General features: G+C 39.1%; 1 protein-coding gene across 4 annotated transcripts in view; it reads right to left on the reverse strand.

The window, feature by feature from the left end:
• Positions 1 to 491: 491 nt before the first annotated feature.
• LOC124304991 (solute carrier family 12 member 4) overlaps positions 492 to 22,056 on the reverse strand; it is a 75,344-nt gene continuing 53,779 nt past the window's right edge. For 3 of the 4 annotated variants that reach the window (XM_046763888.1, XM_046763896.1, XM_046763905.1), the window contains exons 3-13: positions 15,820 to 16,083; positions 14,164 to 14,349; positions 13,332 to 13,567; positions 11,836 to 12,020; positions 10,603 to 10,764; positions 8,162 to 9,600; positions 7,370 to 7,477; positions 6,482 to 6,508; positions 4,945 to 5,285; positions 4,705 to 4,844; positions 492 to 4,611 (exon numbers count right to left, since the gene is read on the reverse strand). In XM_046763888.1, coding sequence (XP_046619844.1) covers positions 4,520 to 4,611; positions 4,705 to 4,844; positions 4,945 to 5,285; positions 6,482 to 6,508; positions 7,370 to 7,477; positions 8,162 to 9,600; positions 10,603 to 10,764; positions 11,836 to 12,020; positions 13,332 to 13,567; positions 14,164 to 14,349; positions 15,820 to 16,083 — 3,180 coding nt within the window. In that variant the 3' untranslated portion in view covers positions 492 to 4,519. The remainder of the gene's footprint in view (positions 4,612 to 4,704; positions 4,845 to 4,944; positions 5,286 to 6,481; positions 6,509 to 7,369; positions 7,478 to 8,161; positions 9,601 to 10,602; positions 10,765 to 11,835; positions 12,021 to 13,331; positions 13,568 to 14,163; positions 14,350 to 15,819; positions 16,084 to 22,056) is intronic. The other variant, XM_046763914.1, reaches the window with a different exon arrangement.

Genomic DNA, 22,056 nt, shown 5'->3' on the forward strand with positions numbered 1-22,056 from the left:
ATATACATGACTTAACCGATATAATGCGCGCGTACTTTGAACACAACTGAAAAATAATAAGTTATGAATTTATACTAATTATTCTAGACCGTTGATACACAAGTAGGATGGGAGTTAATACAGTTAGATTCTGAATAACATGAACAGTCGTATTAATCTTTATGTATTAAATTGGTGAGAAAGCTGGTCAATAAAAGCATAAATGAAAGCCTGCTACTTCATAGCGGAGATGAGTGTGCATGTGTTCCAATTTTTTGCAGGTAAAGTAAGAATCGCATTACTGAACAATCGGTTGTTCCATTTCATTTGAATGAATTGATTACTTTCTGTCAAAAGAATAAATGATAATAGAAGATTTATCGTGGTCAAGAATACTGTATGAGTACAACCGACGACGCGAGGGTGAGTGAGAAACTTTTATAGTGCAAGCATTATTATAGGTATATATAGATGTCGTTTATTGATAGTGAATTATTTTAAAATTTTTATTATAATTTTCAATAATAATCAATTTTTTATTCAATTCAATCATAAGTATATATCTCTGTCTATAAGTTTCTACGCTCTACAGGTTACAGGTGTTTCACGGTAAATTGACTATTGGCTATAATAATTCAAATCACTAAGGTCCATATCTACAAATTAATTTTATAAAGTTATCTGTACTTTAGGTATAATATTTTCATTTAATATTATTCATTAATACTATACGTAGTATGTACCATATGGTAATAATGTATAAGATAATGTTTCATCCCCTTAGCGGCATTCGGAACCGCGGAACACATTATATTATTATTATTCACGCGATGCTATAATATCGACTACAATAACGCCGAAGTATTGAAACGAACGTTTGCCCCCACGGGTTGAAATATTTTTCCGGCAAAAATGAGTTTACTATAATAATAGTGTACGGAGGTATACATTAAAGGTATAGAATTATTATTTGACACATATGATTGAGGTTTTCGAGCTAGATTATCGCTGCTCAGCTCGCGTCTCACAGCCTAGAGGTGATTTAATTTATTCCCAAATTGCGTATTGTTTCTCAGTTTTTTTTTTTTTTTTTTTTTTTATCTCCGTAATTTACAAACGCAGTACTCGATATACAGTTACAATAATTATTCATTAACAGCGAGTGTTTTTCGCTGTTTCTTCTACAGATCATATACCTAATTAAACATACATACATCATAATTCATATCGTGTGTGTGTATACAAATTATACGTGTACATACGTGTATTGTAGGTATTCTTGTGCTGTAGTTTATTAACAAATACGAACATGCCATTAATCGAAATTAAATCACACGTTGGTGAAATTAAAATATATCAAAAAGCAGGCTCGATCAATTACATGTAGAGAAGTAATAATGTGCCGAGTGAACGCGCAAAGGCTGAGGAAGAAACACGGAAAAATTATCACAAAGATGTGAAACAGAATAATTAATTTCATGTGAATCAGCTGTATTCTTGACATTGTTTATGCACGCATTTTTCATCTATAAACTATCTACACAATATAATAACATTATACACATATATTTATATACATATGTACTGCTACTATTATATGGCTAATATTTGGTAAAGGTGGCCTGTTCGACAGCGGCAATGCAAGATGCAAGCTAAACTTTACTCGTTCGGCAGGCCACTTTCACCATATATATACCCTGCATAAAGTAGATGTGTATACCTATATATAAATATACTCTTTAACACATAATTATTTCGAACAATATTTGACAGACTTTGTAAATTTCAACGTTCAATTTAAAATGTATAATAATAATAATAATAATAATCTATATAACGCTGCAATGCCTATTATATAGGCATGTACTTATATAAAATACATTCGTAATCAATAGCAGCTGATGTAATTGTTAACGCATTTAAAATGATAAATTATACAAAATATAATATAAATTTATCTTCATTATACATTAAGAATTTATTAAATTTCTTCATTTATATATAACACATACGGCTTCATAATCACGTTATCGTAATGAATCTACGTGTTTAATTAGAAAAACTGCAAAATATTCTGTCATGTTTTTTCGTAATATTAAAATAAAAAATAAAAATTAAACACGGAACAATCAATAACATTATAACAGTAATAATAATAATAATAATAATAATAATAATAATAATAATAATAATTTGACATGTATAAAAACCACTTTCATTGACTGGTAATGATTGTATCGTAATATGTGACGTTGACTTATTGGCAAGGTAATGTAAATGATGTGGGCGAGATTCGTTCCCTTGCGGATAGATAAGCCTGATAAAAGGATCAAGAATGACGCAGTGACTACTATTCGAGATTTTGCCTCTTCTTCAACTATGTGTAAACATAATAAAGAAATATGACTTGGAATATCACGTAAAATTGCAGTGATCACGACTGTGTTAGAATATAATTTTAAGGTGTTTGATTTTCAACGTGTGTAAGAATTATTCACGATCGTTATTATATATTATTTAGCGTATTATTTATGTATGTTCATATTTATGTCTATATACATATATATATATACATAAATGTTTTTATATATATTTATATATACATACATATATAAACACACACCCATAATTTCACTTATATTATAACGTTTATTAGTATATTATACTCATAATTCATTCGGATTTAAGTTTCTTATCGCAGTAAGTTTTTTCTTTTTTTTTTTTTGTTCGTGTTCCTAGCTATACTATTGCTGAAAAGTTCGTACACTTTACATCGATAAGATTTCGTTTATAGTACGTACGTCTTATGCTTCTGAAATATATTTATTTATATACTTATTGAGTAATTTAAACTTGAATTAGAATTTCTCTTAGCCGATTGGCTATCGTCATATCTGGTTAGGGCTTGCGATTAAAATAATATATAATTATTCTTATATGTATAATATATATTTTTACCACGTTATATTAGAAATTTTGCTTGACTGCAGATACCGTTATTATATATATGTATATATTTCAAGTAGATCCCAATGCTCTAATAATCATATAATTATGTGATCCATAACAATTGTCTTTTTCATAGGTAACTACTAGAAGAAATCTTGCGACTGAGTTTCATTACTACATCAGATTCGCTTCCCATAGAAACTAACGGTGACGCGAGTCAATAATAATCGAGCGCTGAGGTACGCTGCGTACGAATATTCGTGTAACAGTGTTATTATAATCATATACTATAACAATATGATGGCATGCAAACGACACCGAATTGAATTAATCTTTTTTTCATTAATGTCCTCTACTCGTTTTGACGATAAAATTCTAATTCCTTACCTGTGTGAACACGTCGCATTTGACTGATTTCGCGATCTGACTTACATTGGACGTTGCTCTTGGTTTGCCAAACCGCATTTCACAAGATGTTTAATTTTTGCGCAACGGATACATGTATTTAACTATAATTTATAGACGAGATTTGATTATTAGTTAGTCAAAGTTATTGTTACAGTATTATGGCCGGTAAAGTTCACGGTAGTTATAGTACAGCGAGTGAAACAATAGGATGAAGATGAGTTCGCGTATTTAAATATAAAATGTGATAGATAAAGAGTGATTAAGAATAGACGGAAAAAAAAAATAATTGAGTTGTCTTGATGAAAATCGTAACGATATCGTAAATAAAATTTCAATGCTATCAAGTATCTATTATCGTTAATAAAGCATACTTGGACATCCACTATATGGCATGGCTATGAGACATATTCCTAATACTCTTCTAGACTTTGTAGATTCTAGAGACTAGATCCTAGACACCATTTACAAGCAGTAGAAGTCTAACTACGTGTATCGTAATAATATAATATTTTACCATTCTAACGACAACGCATGTAGAAAAGTGAGCCTCTCTTGTTCATGTCTTTGGCTAATTCCGAAGCATTTTCAAGAAGTCTGATGCGCATATACATATTTATAATACAGTATATGTATCACGTGTTTGCCATGTATACATACATCGTAGCTGGTTTTACAAATGCTTCGACCCTGGCCTCCGAACAATTTTGATTTTCGTTTTAGCGCGAGCATGTACAATGTACTCGAAACGAGTCGAAGTTTAAAAACTAACTATTGCCTAGTTCGGGGCATGTATCAGCAGCGGGCGACCAGCTGCGTTACAGCCGAAATTCGCACAGTAGTAAATTGACGCTATTACAAAATGCGACGTAAATTAATAGTCCTCTTTTCAACTAGATTGTCTATTGTATATATAACTTCGTATAATTCGACGAAGTTAACATACTACTACTTTAATAACTTCTACTGCAATCGTGAGAAATAATCTCGTAAACAAATAAACAATATAAAAACAATACGAAATAATCGTATAGTACGTAATTAACTTATAGTGCGACGCTACGCGTGACGACATCGGTACAAGTACGAGTAGTATCATTGTAAGTACGGTTTGAAGAACAAACTTTCTCAGGGCTGATATTGGTGAAAACTTTATTGTATATCTGGTCCACTCCTCCAGTTCCGTTCACGAGTATATGGTGATCACTTCTCGGCCCCCACCTCGCACCATCAACACTCTCTCAAGGCCTTCTGTTAATACTTCGAGGAACTCCATATCTAGTTTCGATCAGGAGTACAAAGTTAAGGAAGCCATTAAATTTCGAAAAAGAATAAACCTCGGTTTGCTAAACACAGTATATTCAAGGATACAGTTTGACTCCCTCTCCATCCTCGTGTCCCTCGGTGGACCAGGCAGATTCAAGATCACTAACTGAGCGTCGTGACTCTTGTTGACGATCACTTCGTTCAGCTTCACAGAGGTGTGCATTCGTCTCACATTGCCCTCATCTCTGAAACATTTTTGTTCCGTGTTTTTGTTTACATTATCCCGACTATTTTAAATTTTTTTACATGTTTATCCATAAATTATACAATAGATTTGATACTTACGGAACATATTGTTCAGGCTCTGTGTGGTCTGGACTCGCTGTCTTGGTGTCAGCTTCGCATTCCTTTGCCTCTTTTGCGTTGTTTTCTCTGTTATCTTCTTTGGGAGATCCCCCGACGAGGTGAGCTGTTTCCTCTGCGTTTTCCTTGACATCTTCATCCTTTTCTCCTGAATCACCGGCTTCTAGTTCCTTCGTGTTCAGTTCAGTTTCCTGTACCAATTTTTCCTGAGCCTCATCGAGACCATTGGCTTTATTGGCTGGCTGGCTTGTCGGCTCTTGGAACCTGACCTTTGTAGCCGTTTTAACGTCGACATTGTGGTGGTGGTCGACAATTGCTTGTACCTAAATTATGTACAAATCGGTTAGTCTTTTTTGACGCCTCGCTCTGATACTTTTTAAGGATTAAACAAGCCCAAATTGCTAAATGATTAAACTGCAGTTTGAAAGCAAAACGGATGAATTGTTGCTAGACGGGAAATAGAGGCGTGTGTTTGAGTGATTATAAGTATTTTTTATGCAACACATTTCGAAACACTAGAGAGTCACAACAGTATAAGAACCAAGGAGTCGTTAAGGGGATAGATAAAGCAGTAGCGTAACAGATATCTTCATTTTTTACTGTGGGTTACATTAGATTCATCAAGATCTTGAATATGCTAAGAATCTTATTGAAAATCTATTGATTGGTATTATTTACCTAATAATTGTTATATTCTAGGCAAAGTGTAACCCATGCAAAGTGACTATAAGAGCTCTGTCGCCTCGCTGCTGCATATAGATGATTAAAACAGTGGTGCAGATCTATTCCCTTAATTAAGTATTCAATCAAGTGTTAGTAATTCTCATACAATTGAAAGGCATTATTACGGTAATAGTGGTTGGCAGAAAATTGTCCAGATTACATATTATGCTCGGCATATTTGCACGATTGGTCACTCATCGAAATTTTAGCACACAAAATTTCTCCAAGTCTTGAAAAACAATTGTTTAGTAAAATTTTCAGAAAATTCCTCAACATATTATCATTTAAATTGAAGTTTGAGGAAATTTCGGTTTCGTCAGATTATTTGTTTCCGGTTTCGCACTGCGTTTTTTTAAACATTATAAACTTAATCGTTCATAAAGAACACACGTGCCAACCAAGCTGCAGTTGGAGGTGATGATGGTATGAAGTTTATTTCCATCGAAATCGAAATCAGCGGATGATTATATACCAGAAAGTGTAAAATCAAGGGATTTATAGACTTTGCAAAGCCCGACAAACCTGTAGGAAATTTTGAATCTGTTATATCTGCTGTTCGATTTCTTTTTTCCTTCACAAATACTTTTCTTTTTTTTTTTTTTTGGTAAAATATAATTTCACTGACGTAAAGCAAATTATAAGACAGTAAAGAAAAATGCTAATTATGAAAAATCAAATATCATGTGTATTTCATGTTGAGCAGTGGACATATGATGACAGAGGAGACAGTCCGTGTGAGCGTTAGGAAATTTCGGGGTATCTGACAAACCGGAGGTAAATTTTCCTCAGTATGTACCTCGTTGAAGTCCACCAATGTCTGCCCCTTATGTCCGTCACGGGCGCGTAACAAACAGAGATATTCGGATCAGTATCTCCGTCTAATCATCTTTTTACAAATATTGGATAATCTATGGTTCATGCATGGTACAATTTCACAGGAATATTGTACATGCTTGTATCTTAAGGGGTAACATCACTAAAAATACCTAATAAACGCACCGTTTTTTTTTTTTTTTTTGAATTAAAGAATAGGTAATTAGATAATAATATTTGAGCAAGTTATTAGGCATATATTTAGGTATAATACAAAAATTGTTATCAACTAATATTCATAAATGGTGATACTGGAGCTATTCTCACGAGAAATGTGGCACGCATTGTGACTGGTGCAAATTTGAATTTGGAAAAAAAAATCACCCAATCTACGTATTAATAGATACATAAATACGTAGGGGATTTTCGATAAGTTAATTTAAACATTATTTATTAACAAATAAGTGCCCTTCTTTGGTCAAAAATTGACGATTTTCATTCAAATACTGGATCATATAAATATTAATATTTTAAAAATCCGCAACCTATTTCTCTAGCTATAGACATGTAGATTAAGTGGTTTTTTTTTCTAGATTCAAACATGTCTTACCGTAATTGCACCAGTGTCACCATTTTTCAATATTTGTTGATATTAATTTTTAGTATTATACTTAAATATATGCCTAATAACTTCCTTAAATATTATCATTTTATTACCTTTTCTTCCATCCAAAAAAGTGGTCAAAAAGCACTTTTCGTTTGTTTTTAGAGTGGTGTTACCCCTTAATCTGTCATTTAATGATTCAAATATTTTCACCTAATATATCTGTATTTTGAATTTAATTACTACTCTCATCAGTCGGATACTTACGACTCCCAAGGACTCCTTTTTGTTCAGACGAAGTTCTCGCAGCATTTGGTACCTCTGTTCCATCATCAGCGTACGCTCGTAGGTATATGCGGAAATATCCGAGTCCATCTGGAATTGTAAAATATTTGAGGGTGTATCAGATCTGCAGTCGATTCCAAACGATATCCCACTCAAAGAATTATGGAATGAAGACTGAACAAGTGCATTATGCAACTGGGGTTAATAAAGTTTAATTAGGTTAAACCAATGTTCCCGCAACGTGAATAAAAGAAGAACCAACGGATTTTTACGGAAAAACATTAATTATCAGCATTTTTTGAGACATCGTACTATATTCTACCACATTCAAAAGGTTTGTCGTACATTCGATTTCGATAAATTACAGCTAGTTTATTCGTGCGAAAATTCAGACATGAATGAAAATTGTACTGTATTGCTGAAAAAGTTTCCTAATGGATCCGGTTCGACTAACGTGACCTGACAGGTGCTTTCGACAGTGAAGCCAGATAAATGATGACCCCAAACCAACCGCGTTGGTTTATACATACCTATATACGATATATGAAGTACGCTTACATGTATACCCCTTAGCGCGTCGCGCTATTTGAGTCGTTGGATTCTAACAAGTTCAAAGTATCGCAGGATTACTTATTTGGATTTCAAATTTGACATTAAGTGAAGTTCGAAGTGTTTCTGGATAAACAAAGGAAGTGAAAAGACGTATCGAATGGGACTGAAAATGGAAGAAAATAAAGAGAATGTTATCATCATTCCTGCAATCATACAACGTACCATTTCGACAACTTCGACCTCAGCCTCGATTCTTAAATGATACAAGAACATCTTTAGATCCTTTTTCATCTGTATAGAATTGTCCTCCATCTGTGCGACGGTGAAGATCCTCATCTTGCAATTTTTCCAAGTACGATGCTGTTTGAGAAGGAATGGAAGCAGCATAAGAAGACCACCGTCGTGAACGATCCACCATACATCGATGTTTCCAACGACCTTTTCCGTCGAGTCAGGGAAGAAGTTTATCCCTTTGGGAACGAGCAGTGCCATGCGAGCAGCGGTGACGCTGCGCAACGTCTGCAAAAATACCTTCCAGGTCTTCTCGTCCTCCGACTGTCTCCAGCCGTAGGGCCAGCCGAGGATGACGGTGTTGGGTTTCATGCCGCCGAGTCCGGTGGTCTGAATGAGACAGCTAAGCCCGTCGACGACGCTGCGGGCGACGAGAACATCGACGAATCCCTTGACCTTCTCCTCGTCCATGGTCTTTCTGAGGCTCTGTTTGGCGGCCATCGCCTCGCCGGAGGACCTGGCGTAATCGCCGCCGATGCAGCTGACGCAAATCGCCAGACCCTTGCCGGCCTTCAGCTGACTTGCGAAGGCGAAGAGCTTCCTGTACTTCGGAACCAGGTCGTCGGTCAGTTTAGAGAGGATCAGGATCTGCGGCCGCCAGTTCTTCGTGTGCGGCGGTCCCTCCTCGAGCCGGAGAAGCGAGTACCTGGCGGCGGACAAGGCGAGACCCCGGATACCATCGCCCCACTCCTTCTCGGCACCGCGGTACTCGATGTACTTGTAGATCAGGCCAGCCATCCCCATGGCAAGTAGGGCGTAGTACCAGCTGGTCATGAACATAATCGCGATGCATAGCGATAGCCCGAGGAACGAGAGGCTCCAGTGATAGTACTTGAACCTTGGCCGCCAGTTCGGTGTGCGGAGGAGCGTCTGGAGGGCGCAGGCGAGGTTTACGAACCCGTAGCACATGAGGAAGAACATCGAGAGGAGGGGGGCCAGGTAGTCGACGTTTCCGAGGAGGATTCCGCACTGGCATATCACCACCGTCAGCAGCAACGCCCTCGTCGGCTCTCCTCTGCTCGAGCTGGTCGCGAACGGTGAAAGGAACGGGATTATCCCGTCCCGGGCGATCGCCTGGAGTAGTCGAGGTGCCCCGGTTAACGACTGGAGACCGGCCCCCAGAGTCGAGAGGAAAGATCCGACCAATATCACCCACTCGTTCGGCCAGGCGATGTTCGCCACTACTAAACGGCCCCCGATACTCTGACCGAACTTGTCACGCAGCAGGAGGTTGTCCACTGTACCGGCGAACAGAAGGACCGTCGAAAGGTAGACCGTCGAGGTTGTCAAAATCGCGCATATCGTTCCGATCGGTATCGACTTTTGAGCGTCCGCAAGATCTCCCGATCTGTTAGATCCGGCCATTATACCTGCGGACCGTAAACACGTTTAAGGATGTATCATGTGTGCAGTCTGGTATGTAAATAGTGTAGTAATGGAAACATTGAGGAACGGAGGTTTAGAATCAGTAACCGAATTACGTTGTGATTGGCTTTAGAATAAAACTATCAGAAATCAGGTGCTTTTTATAGCTGCTATAATTAGGGATTACTGGCTATTTGTATGAGGCTTGTCCGTGCCCCAATTCTTTGTCTCTCGTTTCTTCAGCGTTTTCGACAAACGTTATATTTCTTACATGTAACAAAATGAGGAGTCTTTTGGTTTTGCGTCTGTACATTTCGAAGCCGTTTTATCTCGCAAAATTACGTCGCTTTGCCGTATGAATTTGACTGATTGACTGTCTTCAAAATCCATGAAAATTTTGAAAACGACAAACTAATAATGGTTTCTTTATGTATTTCTGCGGGTTTTGAGGCCCAAAAACTTCATATTTTTCGCAAAATCGATTTTTCAGAAGAGTTTTTAGTGAGATATTTCTACTTAATTAGGTAGGGTTTCTAATTAATAATTGGAGCATCAAATCGTGTTGTAACTCTTGATTGGGTTTGACATAGATTTAGTTATCGATATGGCTCTGCTAATATTATCCACGTGTATTTGAGAGGAAGATTAAATTTCATTTCAAGCACTTCGCAAAAAGTAATCAACGTCGCTCGAGATGTTTATGCAGAAAAATCAAATGCACCACAAGTAACTATGACGCAGCAGCTACGAATAAGAGAATTATTTTTAATGGACACGTTCGTTACCTCGGCCTGCTCGACACGATCCTTGTTAAAATTAAATTGGTCTGCTCTACTTGGCCAAGTGCAGGCTATTTTGTATGAACCGTGAAAAAATTAATTCAAATTCAGCGAAAAGAGCGTTGAAAGAGGAATAAATAACAAATCATTTACCTTTCTTCATCTCTGTAGCAGATGAAGCCGAGTTTTAATCAACAGCATGCGAAACAAGGTGTGTTTAATTTTTACCTGTTACCGAGGGGAAGAAAATTCCAATTAGAATAGTGAAGGTCGTCGTGAGGTCGGCCTGAATTTGATTATAGCTTGGACCACCCAGGGTGTTGATGTGTTCCGGCTCGTTATCGTAGGCAAGGAATTGGCCTTCTTCCAGAAAACTGTCCCATAGATTCTCTGAAAAACATTTTCAAACTGTCAGCTTTTGTCCTCCGTGTAATTGCAAACAAAGTGCCGTAACGCCATTACAGCTTATTAAATTGGACCGCTCTATAGGAAGTACACTTATTGCTTTTTAACTTTCCTATATTGGTCCCAATACTAAGTATCTCGGCGTTTGATCATCAACCAGCAACAGCGGCAGTAACAGTGTTACTTTCAGCGATCCATTCGGCGGGTCGTTTCATGAAAACTTGTTACTTGACCATTTTCCTTTCCATTTTTCCCTCTTTTCATCCATGAACTTAATTGTATCTAATTCCCTCTGGAAATTCTCAATTCATTGGAGAATTAAAATATGATTTTCTAACCAGCAGTGAAGAGATGATTTTTTAACCAAAAATGACCTCAAAGGATGAAATTATTCGGGTCAAACAGTGCGCGCGGTTATCTTTAAAAGAAAACGTTCCACAAAAAAAGCTGTGGATGTAAACAGAGAATCGACTTTATGAAATCAACCCCAACCAGTTGGGGCGAAAGAACGCGGCTACTCAGTAGCAATGTTTGACTTAGCTCGCGCAAACTATTCTACAACAGGTTGTTCTGTTTGTAGAAGAGCTCCAAGGCTACGTGAGGTTGTGTACTAGGGTGGTTCATTTATTAACGTTTCTTTCTTTCTTTTCAATGTGTCACTGGAAAAATTTGTTACAAATATTGCATGAAACAAAATTGTCGTAAAATCTGGTGGAGGTAGAAAAATATTTATAGGTCGCTACAAATTATTGTTATATTTTTCAATTATTTTTATAACAAGTAAAAGTAGTAAGGTGGACACGTATAGAAATAAGTAAAAAATGTTACAATAATTGGTGCCGACCTCTAAATATTTTCCTACCTCCTCCGGGTTTTACGACAATTTTTTTTCAGTACAGGTCACAAATTTTTCGAGTGGCACCTTAAAAAAAAAAGAAACAGGTTTAAAAATGAACCACCCTATTGCGTACACAGTTACGTAGGATTTCGGATTTATTCTTGCCTCAATACCGCAACCTGATTTAGAGAGAAAGAGAGAGTCTGTAGTATATGTACCCATGAAAACTCCATCGGCCAATCCGCGGATTCCGTTTTTTACTTCGGCCTTGTGAGCTTTATAATACGGATCGCAGCCGGAACTGTTGCAGAATATAGCGTGCAGCTCTCCGTCTGGTCCAGACTTGCAGCCTCCAGTGATGTTCTTCAGATCCTTCAATAACCGCTTGCCGAGCACGCACATCCTGAAATTATACAGAAGAGAGGTGCGCACACAAAGAGGTGTACAAAGGGTCCGCGGATGGGGATTGCAAGGGACGTATGCATGCATCACAGTTAAGCTTTGAGATACGTCAAAGCGTCGAGCTTTTCACGGTGTCCAGTAAAATATCCGTAACAAGTTCAAGGACATTTCCAGGACCTCAAGGACTTCCAGGACCACTGGAAACCGTGCTTTCCCACCCAGCCAATATCCATTTTAGCATAAAACAAGGATGCACGCATTTCCCGAGCCCAAAGGCCGCAGCTTTTTTCCAAGTCTGATGGTAAAAAGGTTGAATGGGGTTGAAAACCGATTTCGCGCATTGAGCCTCCCAGCTTTTTGCTAGTTAAGCCTTCGCTCGATGAATTTCGGGCTCTAATCCTTTCAGGCATGCCGCTGTCCGGGAAAAACCGCTTCATCCAGAATTTATTGGCCTTTGTTATATAGGTATATATCTATACGTGCATGTATACATATATACCGAGCGCCTCTTACTATCTCACTGCCTCCGAATGCCTTAATCGTCTGTCTATTTCTCTTCTCTTTTCTCCCTTACGAGGAGGAAAAGAAAGAAATTGTGTAGCGCAGATTTAGTGAAAAGGAGGAAAACAACGCGTGTTGTCGAAAGTCGACCGAAAGTGCGTATCTGAAGATTGTTAAACGCCTTCGCGAGAATTATTGAACGCGAGAAAGAGGGTCGGAATAGAACAGTAGGGTTCATTTGGGAAGAGATTTATCGGACCCAACCCGATTGGCAGCAAGAAATGGAATAAATTGAGGAAGGTCCGAAAGGACGGAGAAAATTAAGTGATTCCAGGGGAGCTCAATTATAGATGCGAATCCGGTTATATAGCTTCGGCGAATTGAATCGGTGGACGAGTTTTTTTTTTTTTTTACGTGCAATTCTCTTTTTTACCACAACACACATATGCAACTCGGAGATAGTGAAATAATGAATTCGTCTGATTTACAGGACTCGAATGATAAACCGATGTACCACTATGAATGATTTATTTTACGGTGTTATAAATTCGTCAAATTTTTTCTATCGTATACTTTGTATTACCGCGAATGAAGACAGTTTGACGTAATTCAAACTTGGCGACTTTAACTGCTGGTAGCAGGTGTTACAGCTACGCCAACGGTGAAAAAGAAAACTGAGCGAACACGATAATGTATACAATACAATTTGCGTGACGGATAGGATCAATGACAGGATATTATGCCGGAATATAAGAGGCACGAGTACCTACATGATTCATGCTTAAAGCTAATCTTGGGGTGAGGGACTTACTTGAGAGCTTCGCTTCCGTTGAAGTTGTAAAACAGACCGACGTAGACGGCGATTATCGAAAATATTACGCAGGCCAGAGCGACCGTGGCAAATTTGTTTACAAATTTAACACCGATAAACACTATCGTTCCCATCACCATCAGCAGCCCAGTACCGTAGACTCGGAAATTGTTGTACATTATACTGGCGTCTTTCGTAAAATCCCCGAATATGCTCATCCCCGGTGCCATGTATGTCTGGAATACCACATTTATTGGATTCGAGTAAAAATGAGAAACACTCAGCGTTACCTATGTTTTTTTTTTATTTATTGTATTTTGCCAATTTCTGCGAAATTCAAAACGTTCATTCGCGAATAGATGAGTCGTTGAACCAAAAAAAAAAAAAAACATGTCAGAAAGTAACAATCGTAATTTTCCGTCAATATCACTTAAAGCGTGAAAAAGTGTCGAGTTCGCCGAATGTTTCCGAATCCTTTAATCCCTCATGTGGGCTCATATATCGTTGGTTATTAAACCGCGAGCTTAGATTATCGTTACGATCACATCTCATATAGACGTATCTCGGAGTGACAGGGATGATTAAATTTTCCACGTCATAACGGTAGCAAAATCACAGATTAATTAGCTAATTAGGGACAGTTTGCCGTTCCAGAGTTGAATTTTTTACGGTTCTAGTTCAGCTTGGCACCGATGTTCCGTTTTAATGAAGGTGTACTCTACATGCTTAATTTCTCACGCGTTGTCGCAGATGGTTGAGCGATTAATTTTTATACCAGGGTAAAGTTATAACGCTGTCGATGTTTTATAAATGCATGCGACGACGCGCTTACCAAGACGATTTCAACAGCACCAATGATGTACATGGCTGCCGCGAGGGTGGTTCCCATGTAAAAAAGCATGCCGACCGCGCCTCCGAATTCCGGGCCCAAACTTCGTGATATCATGAAGTAAGAACCGCCAGCTGGAACCACGCCGTTGGTGGCGATGGCGCTCATGCTGATTGCCGTCAACATTGTCTACGAGAATAAGAATTGAATGGTTGTTCGGGATAAGAAAGTATTAATCGAAGGTTGTGATAGATTGGTCGATCATTGAGAATGTATCAGGTGTTCGGTCCAGTCGAAAAAGATTGGAAGGGAAAAAATTAGGAACCAGAGAGAGGAGGGGGGTTTAAATTCAACAACTAAATTAGGTTCCGACATAAGTTTTAACAGACAACAATCCCCACGATATTTTTGAGGAAAAATAATTTCAAGCCATGAATTATGATACTTCTATTAATCGTAAGGTTAGTAATTAATCATCTAACGATTAGATAGCTTGCGGGATCCTATACTACGATGTCTCCCAATCAAAAGTTCGTTATACTTGAACTCTTTCAATCGCAAATACGATGATGATTTCCTTGATTCTTCACTATATTAAGAGGCATTGTTTCGATGATGTAATTCATGGTAACTTTATTGGATTAATCTGAGCTGCATTCATTTTCAAATCTATACTCCATAATTCTGTCCTTTGAACAGTTTTTGACCGGACTGTCCACCTGATAGATCGTCAAGCCTGAGTGACAACGTCAGGCGCAATTTCAGCGCACACTGTCGCCGTGGCTTGCTTGACCTTTGACCAATCCAAATCCGGCCGCACACTTCACTGATCAACCTTTTATTTCCGGCCCAATCGATGCCATCGGTTTTCACCGAGTTCGGTTTCAATGGTTTACATTATGGATGGCCCACTTTTTCCTTAAAAAGGTAATTTTTGAACTTCGACCGACTCATCCTCCAAATCGGCTCTAGATAATACAAAAATAATTCCCTCATTTTTTCAGATTGTCATCTCAACTCTAGCCCGTGCACCAAAGAGGGTGGATTCCATTCAAACCTTTCAAGGACACATCAAATCCACCCAACGGATTTAGATGAAACTCTGTATAGGGTGGTTTCTTGGGTCACTGACTACGAAATTGAACTCGAAATTTGAAAATTCAAAATGGCGGATCCAATATGGTGGAGCGAAATCCAAAAAGTCATTTGATTTCGATAAAACTCGGTACTCGGAGGTATTCGAGGTCGCTGATTGTGAATCTGAACTCGAAATTACAAAATTCAAAATAGTGCATCCAATATGGCAATATCAAGTGACTTTTGGGTATTTGGTCCACCATATTGGATCCACCATTACGAATTTTCAATTTTCGAGTTCAGATTCGTAATCAGCGACCCAAAAAATGCACCTGTACCAAATTTCATCTAAACCCGTTCGGTAGATTTGCTGCACGGCCCGCTTCTTGGGGCACGGGTCAGAGTTGAGATAAGAGTCTGAAAAAAATTAGGGAATTATTTTTGAATTATGTCAATCAGGGGAGCGAGCCGATCAAAATTCGAAAATTACCTTTTTAAGGACTACCCTAGTACACATACAACCTGGACCAAATCCAATCCCATGATTGCGTGAAAATATTTGGTAAGTTGTATTATACTCACGACACAGCAGCAGCAGAGCACTATGAGGAAGCCTTGGATTGCCCCGGCGGTACCAACGACCCATGTCAACCTGATGAAGAGTATCACGCCAAAGATGTTCTGGATGCAGGGAAGAAAGACGCCGATCAACGTCCCCATTCGGGCCCCACCACCCGCGGCCTGTGCCGATTTGCTGTCAGGGTCCGTCGCCGCTGGTATCGTGTTGCTGTAGTTCGCGAGACTGTTGAGCAACGTTGATATCCGCGGCCGGTCCTCCATTTCCTCCTGGAAGCCGCGTGTTTGCATCGGAATTACTTACTTGCCGTAAAATGGTTGATTCGAAAGGCTCCGTTTACAGTTATTAGAGGAGCAACTCCTGAAGTAGGAGCAGTTGTTAGGGATCGGAATGGTTAGACTAGTCGCTATTCTTCCAACGACTCGATGACTATGCGTCCGGGGATTTTCAGTGACGATGCGAAGCCGATTATTCATCTCGTTATACCATGGATGAAAAAACGTCGACTCTCGTCGAGAGCAAAAAAGAAATTCGTTCACTTTGACCGAGTCAATTTTGCTTCTTGAGCAGTTGCGCCACGCCTTATCACTGTGCAGCAGATCGGGGCGACCGTAACGAGCAAAAAAATGCCTTGGTTAAACATTTCACAAGCCTGACCGTCATGATTTGACGTCGTTACCTTGAACCGCCTTGGAGGGTTGAAAATGCGATAATTTTTTACCAAGATGAAAGTCTCTGTAGGCGGGAGTAAAGGAGAAATGATTTCGTGGATCTCGAGATGGTGCAGTTTGTAAAAAAGAAGCGTGGTTATTATTATGATAATTGGATCCTTCAACGCGTTACGCAATTCAACCGTCGAAAGGCCAAGTTGTAATCAATTCTCTTTCGAAGTTTCGAGACTGAACGAAGACAAAGTGTATGACGATACAACTAAGTAGCAAGGTGTGAAGATTTCATTCGTCTGAGACGTGAACCAATCCGCCGAGGCAAAGAGGACACAGAGGGCGGCGAGATTAGTTCCTGGGGTGAATTTCATGGATGGAAACCTGTCGCCACAGCGGCACTGATTTAGCGGAGGTAATACGGTGAGGAGGATCCATAAACCAAGACGAGGCTTTCACTTTAGGGGTTGAGGCGGAGACGACGTGGGGTGCTCGGAGGAAACCACTCGAGTCACCGAGATATAAATTTGTATCTTGTGTAAGCAATCCGCGAACATAAATGTACCCAACCACCTAAAAGAGAGCCGCGGCCAACGGCGTCGACGAAAAGGAAAAGCGAAATATACATACCTACACTACGTACGTCATTAACGGCTTCGCGCTTTTCGAGCACCCCACGGTTATACATACACACATAACGGCATTTATTCACGATAAAAGGGAGCCAGCGTTCCAATATAATTAGTGGCGAAGAGTCTCCCGAATCCGAACCGCGTACCGTGCCTCAAAATTCGTTCGAAACGGTCCGAAGAAGGACGTCAAGTATCTTTGATTGGGACTAAGGGATGTTGGACCTTCCATTGTTTTACCAACACAAATTCGGGAATCATGGTTTCGACATGTTTGTTTTTCTTCTTCTTAGCGATAGAATTACTTTAGGTCGATTTATTCCCGATTACAATTACAGGGTTTTTGTCTTTTGTCTGTACCAATGATCTATGTATTAACTGGATGGCTGAATCGGCAGCTTGTGCCGATTAGAAGCCCCAAAAACCGACACTAGCCCTGCAATACGAGGAAGTTAAATTAGCGGATCACGTGGGTGATGGCCTATCAGAAACAGATTAAGTCACATGGTTCTGTCACGTTAACCAATGACATACACGGTGAACCACGTGATTGGTTAGTTCCATCGAGGCTATTGAAGCGCTGGTGTCGATTTTGTCTGCTTCTGATCGACTCAGGTCGAGGACGCTAATCAGCCATCCAGTTAGTACAGAGATCAGTGGTTTGTACTGAGATAGATTTGAAAAATTCAAGAGTAAATAAAAAAATAGATGACGGTTTATCTATCAATTGGTGGCATGTCATAACCTCAAAACGAGTGAGAGTAAGCTGCACGTGTATCTTACACAGTATTTCCACGAATGTTCGGAACTTTTCGTAATGCCTGTTCTCTATATCATTTCCTAAAGTTCGAAAGGATTTCATCGCTGTGAAGAGAAATGAGTGTAAGGTAGGATTTGCTTACTCGGTCGGTGCTCGTTGATATTGAATTACAGTCCGGGTGAGAAGCAATCTACACGTATGCAATGACATTAATTTTCACTTTTTAAAATGAAGAATGAGTCGAATTAGGTGATTCGAGAACTTGCACGTATTCAAAAATATGCCCAAACAAACTCAAGCCCTCCATGAACTTTGAACTTTGAAGAGTGAATGTTTTTGCAAGTAGAGTTTTCCCTAGTTACGCCAAAATCCATGAGCCAGGGTATACGTACAGCATAAACAGTTGTTCGAGCGATGTTTTGTCGGAGTTTCTGTCCAATTTGGGAAAAAAGCGTGTTATGCGGAAAGCATTTCGCGAACAGTTATCTTCGCACCCCTCGCCGCTTGCGCCGCTATATCAACCCTCGCTCTCCTTGTAGAGCCGTATTCAAACCGTTCGTGGAAATTTACGGTTCTCGAGGTAAACTTGGAGCGCGATTTTCGTATAATTATGAACGTCTACGTCAGAAGAGGCCGTTTTCATCAGCGAGTGTTCGAGAACTTGGAAGTTATTTTGTTTTATCAAATTGAACAACTCCTCTCGGCTGCCGGGTCACGGTGGTTGCTTTCCTGCTTGCCTCCCGCCTGCTAATAAGTTTCTTCAACTTATGGAGAGTTACTTGTTAGCTACCTGTTACTCCTACAAAGGATTCATATGTGCCTACGTACTTCGAGCCAAGTTTTACGATGCACTTATCGTTAAGACCAAGTTGCAAAGTAGTTCTCAACTTCCAGAACCGCCCGGCACCTGCCATCGATGGTAAACTAAATCACAATCTTATTTTCTCACTATTTTGAACCTGTGGTACGGAATAATAATTCTAAATAATGTTCCAGGTCGGCTTCAAGCTTGTCTGGAATTATGAAGTATATGTTTTACGGATATTATATACGTAATACAAACAGCCAAGTCATTCTGGCATGAAATCGAATTCGCTACCGTTGACGAGCTTTTCAGCGTTTACAGTTCGGAGATTTGCTTTGCGAACGTTTTGATCCCGGCATTCAACGGTTATCGAACGATATTCTATATGGCAAACAAAATCACAAGCATAACATGAGAGTTATACAATCCCGCACCTTGTATCGAATTCCGAGAACCAGAAGTCACCTGTGAATGTTATACACATTATCGAAAAAATAGGTTTCCCACCAAAATAAGCCATTTTCGAATGAAATCGAATAAGTTTCCTGAATTTTTAACCATTTGACCAAAGCAGTGTCAAGTGAAAATTGATATCTGTAAGTCTTTGTTCGTAACTTGAGTGATTCTTTGTTTGAATCTTGAGGAAAATCATCGTAATCAACCTTACGATTATCAAAATTTGACAAACACTCGATGTGCGACTGTGTCTCGTAATCAAGTGGACAAAGAATATTGATTTTCGCCCCACCAACCTCCTTAAACAATAATTTGCTGTACGCGCAAATACCATGCAATGTACGAATATTCTGTATATACCGAACCACAAATGCTGCCTCGCGGATGCTAACTGAGAAGCATTATTTGACCTGTACGAGACAATTGTCTGGTCAACGAACGATAGTTGGATAAATCAGCAACGTCGATCATTGTTCAATCGACGATTCGCGTCGCTAGGAAGGCAAAGGAAAAATGTTCGTGACTAACTTTTCCTACTATTCTTTTCTCGCAGCTAGTCAAATCTGCGACCCTTGTACGAGATACTTTCATGTTCCCATCGTTCCTGATCCCCGACTTTCTTTTTCCAATATATTACATAGGTCAACAAGAATTTTGAGTCTGGATTCTGGATGTCAAATTTTGATTTCTTCTACGTAACTGATAAATGAAAAAATAGTTTTATTAGATAAAGTTTCTTTTTGTAGAAACCAGAACGATGTTTTGGATTCAATGAAAAATTACCTATCTCCTCAAACATTTATTGTAAATAACAACTAAGCAAACTTCAGTTTGGCATTTAAATCACGTTTATTAAAAAATAACAATTAATAATAAACTCGAAATGTAGAAGAATTGATAAACAAAGTTTGAAAACGAATATTTCTCGTACTTCTATTTTCGTATGAACTTTCTCGTATCAAACCTCAAACCTAATCTCCCATCGTGTTCTCATTATACTGTCCTTGACAACGTTAATAACGATAAACTCCATCACATCTTGGTAAAAACGTTTTCCTATTTCTTCCGAATATACACCAATAGTAACCATCAAGCAAAAACTTTCAAACTTATTGATCAACGTAAAAGTATAAAAACAAACTTGACAAGTAATAAATAAAGATTCTGGTTATATTCGATGTATAGAATCGAAATTCAACTATCTCAATAGAAGCTCAAAAAAAAAAAAACTTATTAACCTGTATTATCCCTCCGATCCCCGACAAAGCCGAAAAAATCTCTTTTGTCACGATATACGATATACAGTATACTATGAGCGACAAGGATGACAAGATGCGAAGTATGTAATAAAGTTATAACACCCCGAATCGGACACGTATACAGCCATGCCTATAACCATGCCAGGGCAATATCAGAAGCTATAACCGAGCACAACGCTGATGGTTATATAATACATATATCGCGTACACCCCTATGTACGTACGTACATGCATTATACATATAATACGGCAGAAATATTCCTCTTGTAATTCCATAGGTTCGCGTCCTTGCACCGTTCACATCTTACCTCGGGTAGACATATTTCTATCATCGACCTGCGCGAATGCTTCGAGGGGATTTCGTCAGGGTATCGAGGCGAGGAGGAATACATGCATAAATTACCTATGTAGGTGCGGATGCTGGTGGCGGGTAAGCTTGCCGACATCTCGATGAAGACGTTATACCCGACGGTAGCGGGATTTAAGCGGATCCAGCCAGATTTTTGTAGATTTAAACCGGGGGTTTCAACAGGCAAATATATATTGCGGGTACAAACAGACCGTCAGACGGATGTTGTTCACCTTATGCGCCTGGATTTTGTCAGTTTTGTCGTAAACATATATTTGCCTCTTGTTCTTTCCTCTTTCTCTGCACATATGTACAACTACTCTTCGAGTTTAACCTCATATTTAACCTGCATTGCACTATGCCGTTTCACGTGTATCAGAATTGGATCCTCTTTTCTCGGACAAGAATGTTAATATCGTACATCAAACGCATTACCTGTGTCAACAGGTTGCAGACCGCGTTAGGTAACGACAATTATGATCTATTCTCGTCGGATAATTGATATACCTATCTATGCGGACGACGTCACGCATCCGGGTCGAGTGAAATTGTTCCTCTGATTTGGATAGCATACGTACGTAGGTATACAAATTACGGTGGTTTACGAATCCTTTCCTCGCACAATATTGTGTCCTTATCCGCTGCTGGTCGAAAAAGGATCGCAAGCGTGAGAAAAACGCGACATATTGACTGCCGAATTTCAACTTTTGCAGGCGAGATTGTAGGAGGAGGAATAGAAGTGAGGGAAAGTCGGACGAGAGTCAAAGAAGAACGTGCAGGATGGCTAAAGCTTGCAGGAGCGTGGCAGGAGGAGGATGGTGATGCAGCAAGGCTGTCTCTGATGCTCTGGTCTCATTTCCAAGTGTGGAATTCTACGAGATAGAACACACAGCTCGGAGAGCCGAATCGAGAGCGATCCGTTACCCGATATCTCGCTCGATACCTAGGTATGAATCCAGTATCACGTACGTCACACGTATACATCCACCAAGTACGTTACATTATGCAGGTACATGTACCCACATACATAACAAGTACAGATAGAGAATTGACCAGGTTGAAAAGGGGACGGATCTTATCAAAGTTCTTGTTGTTATTAAAAACGACTTTCTACAGTTTCGCAAACTTTTTTTATTGTGAGTAAAAACGAGTAGGAAAAACCGATTGTCCTAAGAGGAGTAGTCCTATGGTACTTTCCGTTACTTCCGTTGTTTCCAAACATAAGAATTTACGACTAGAAAGATTTTCATCCTCATCCAATTTGGTTAACCTAAACGATCAAATTCCATCGGTGTTATCGTCGAACAAAAAAAATGTTAATT

Source organism: Neodiprion virginianus, chromosome 1 (genome assembly GCF_021901495.1).
Source record: "Neodiprion virginianus isolate iyNeoVirg1 chromosome 1, iyNeoVirg1.1, whole genome shotgun sequence".
Taxonomy (NCBI): Eukaryota; Metazoa; Arthropoda; class Insecta; order Hymenoptera; family Diprionidae; genus Neodiprion; species Neodiprion virginianus.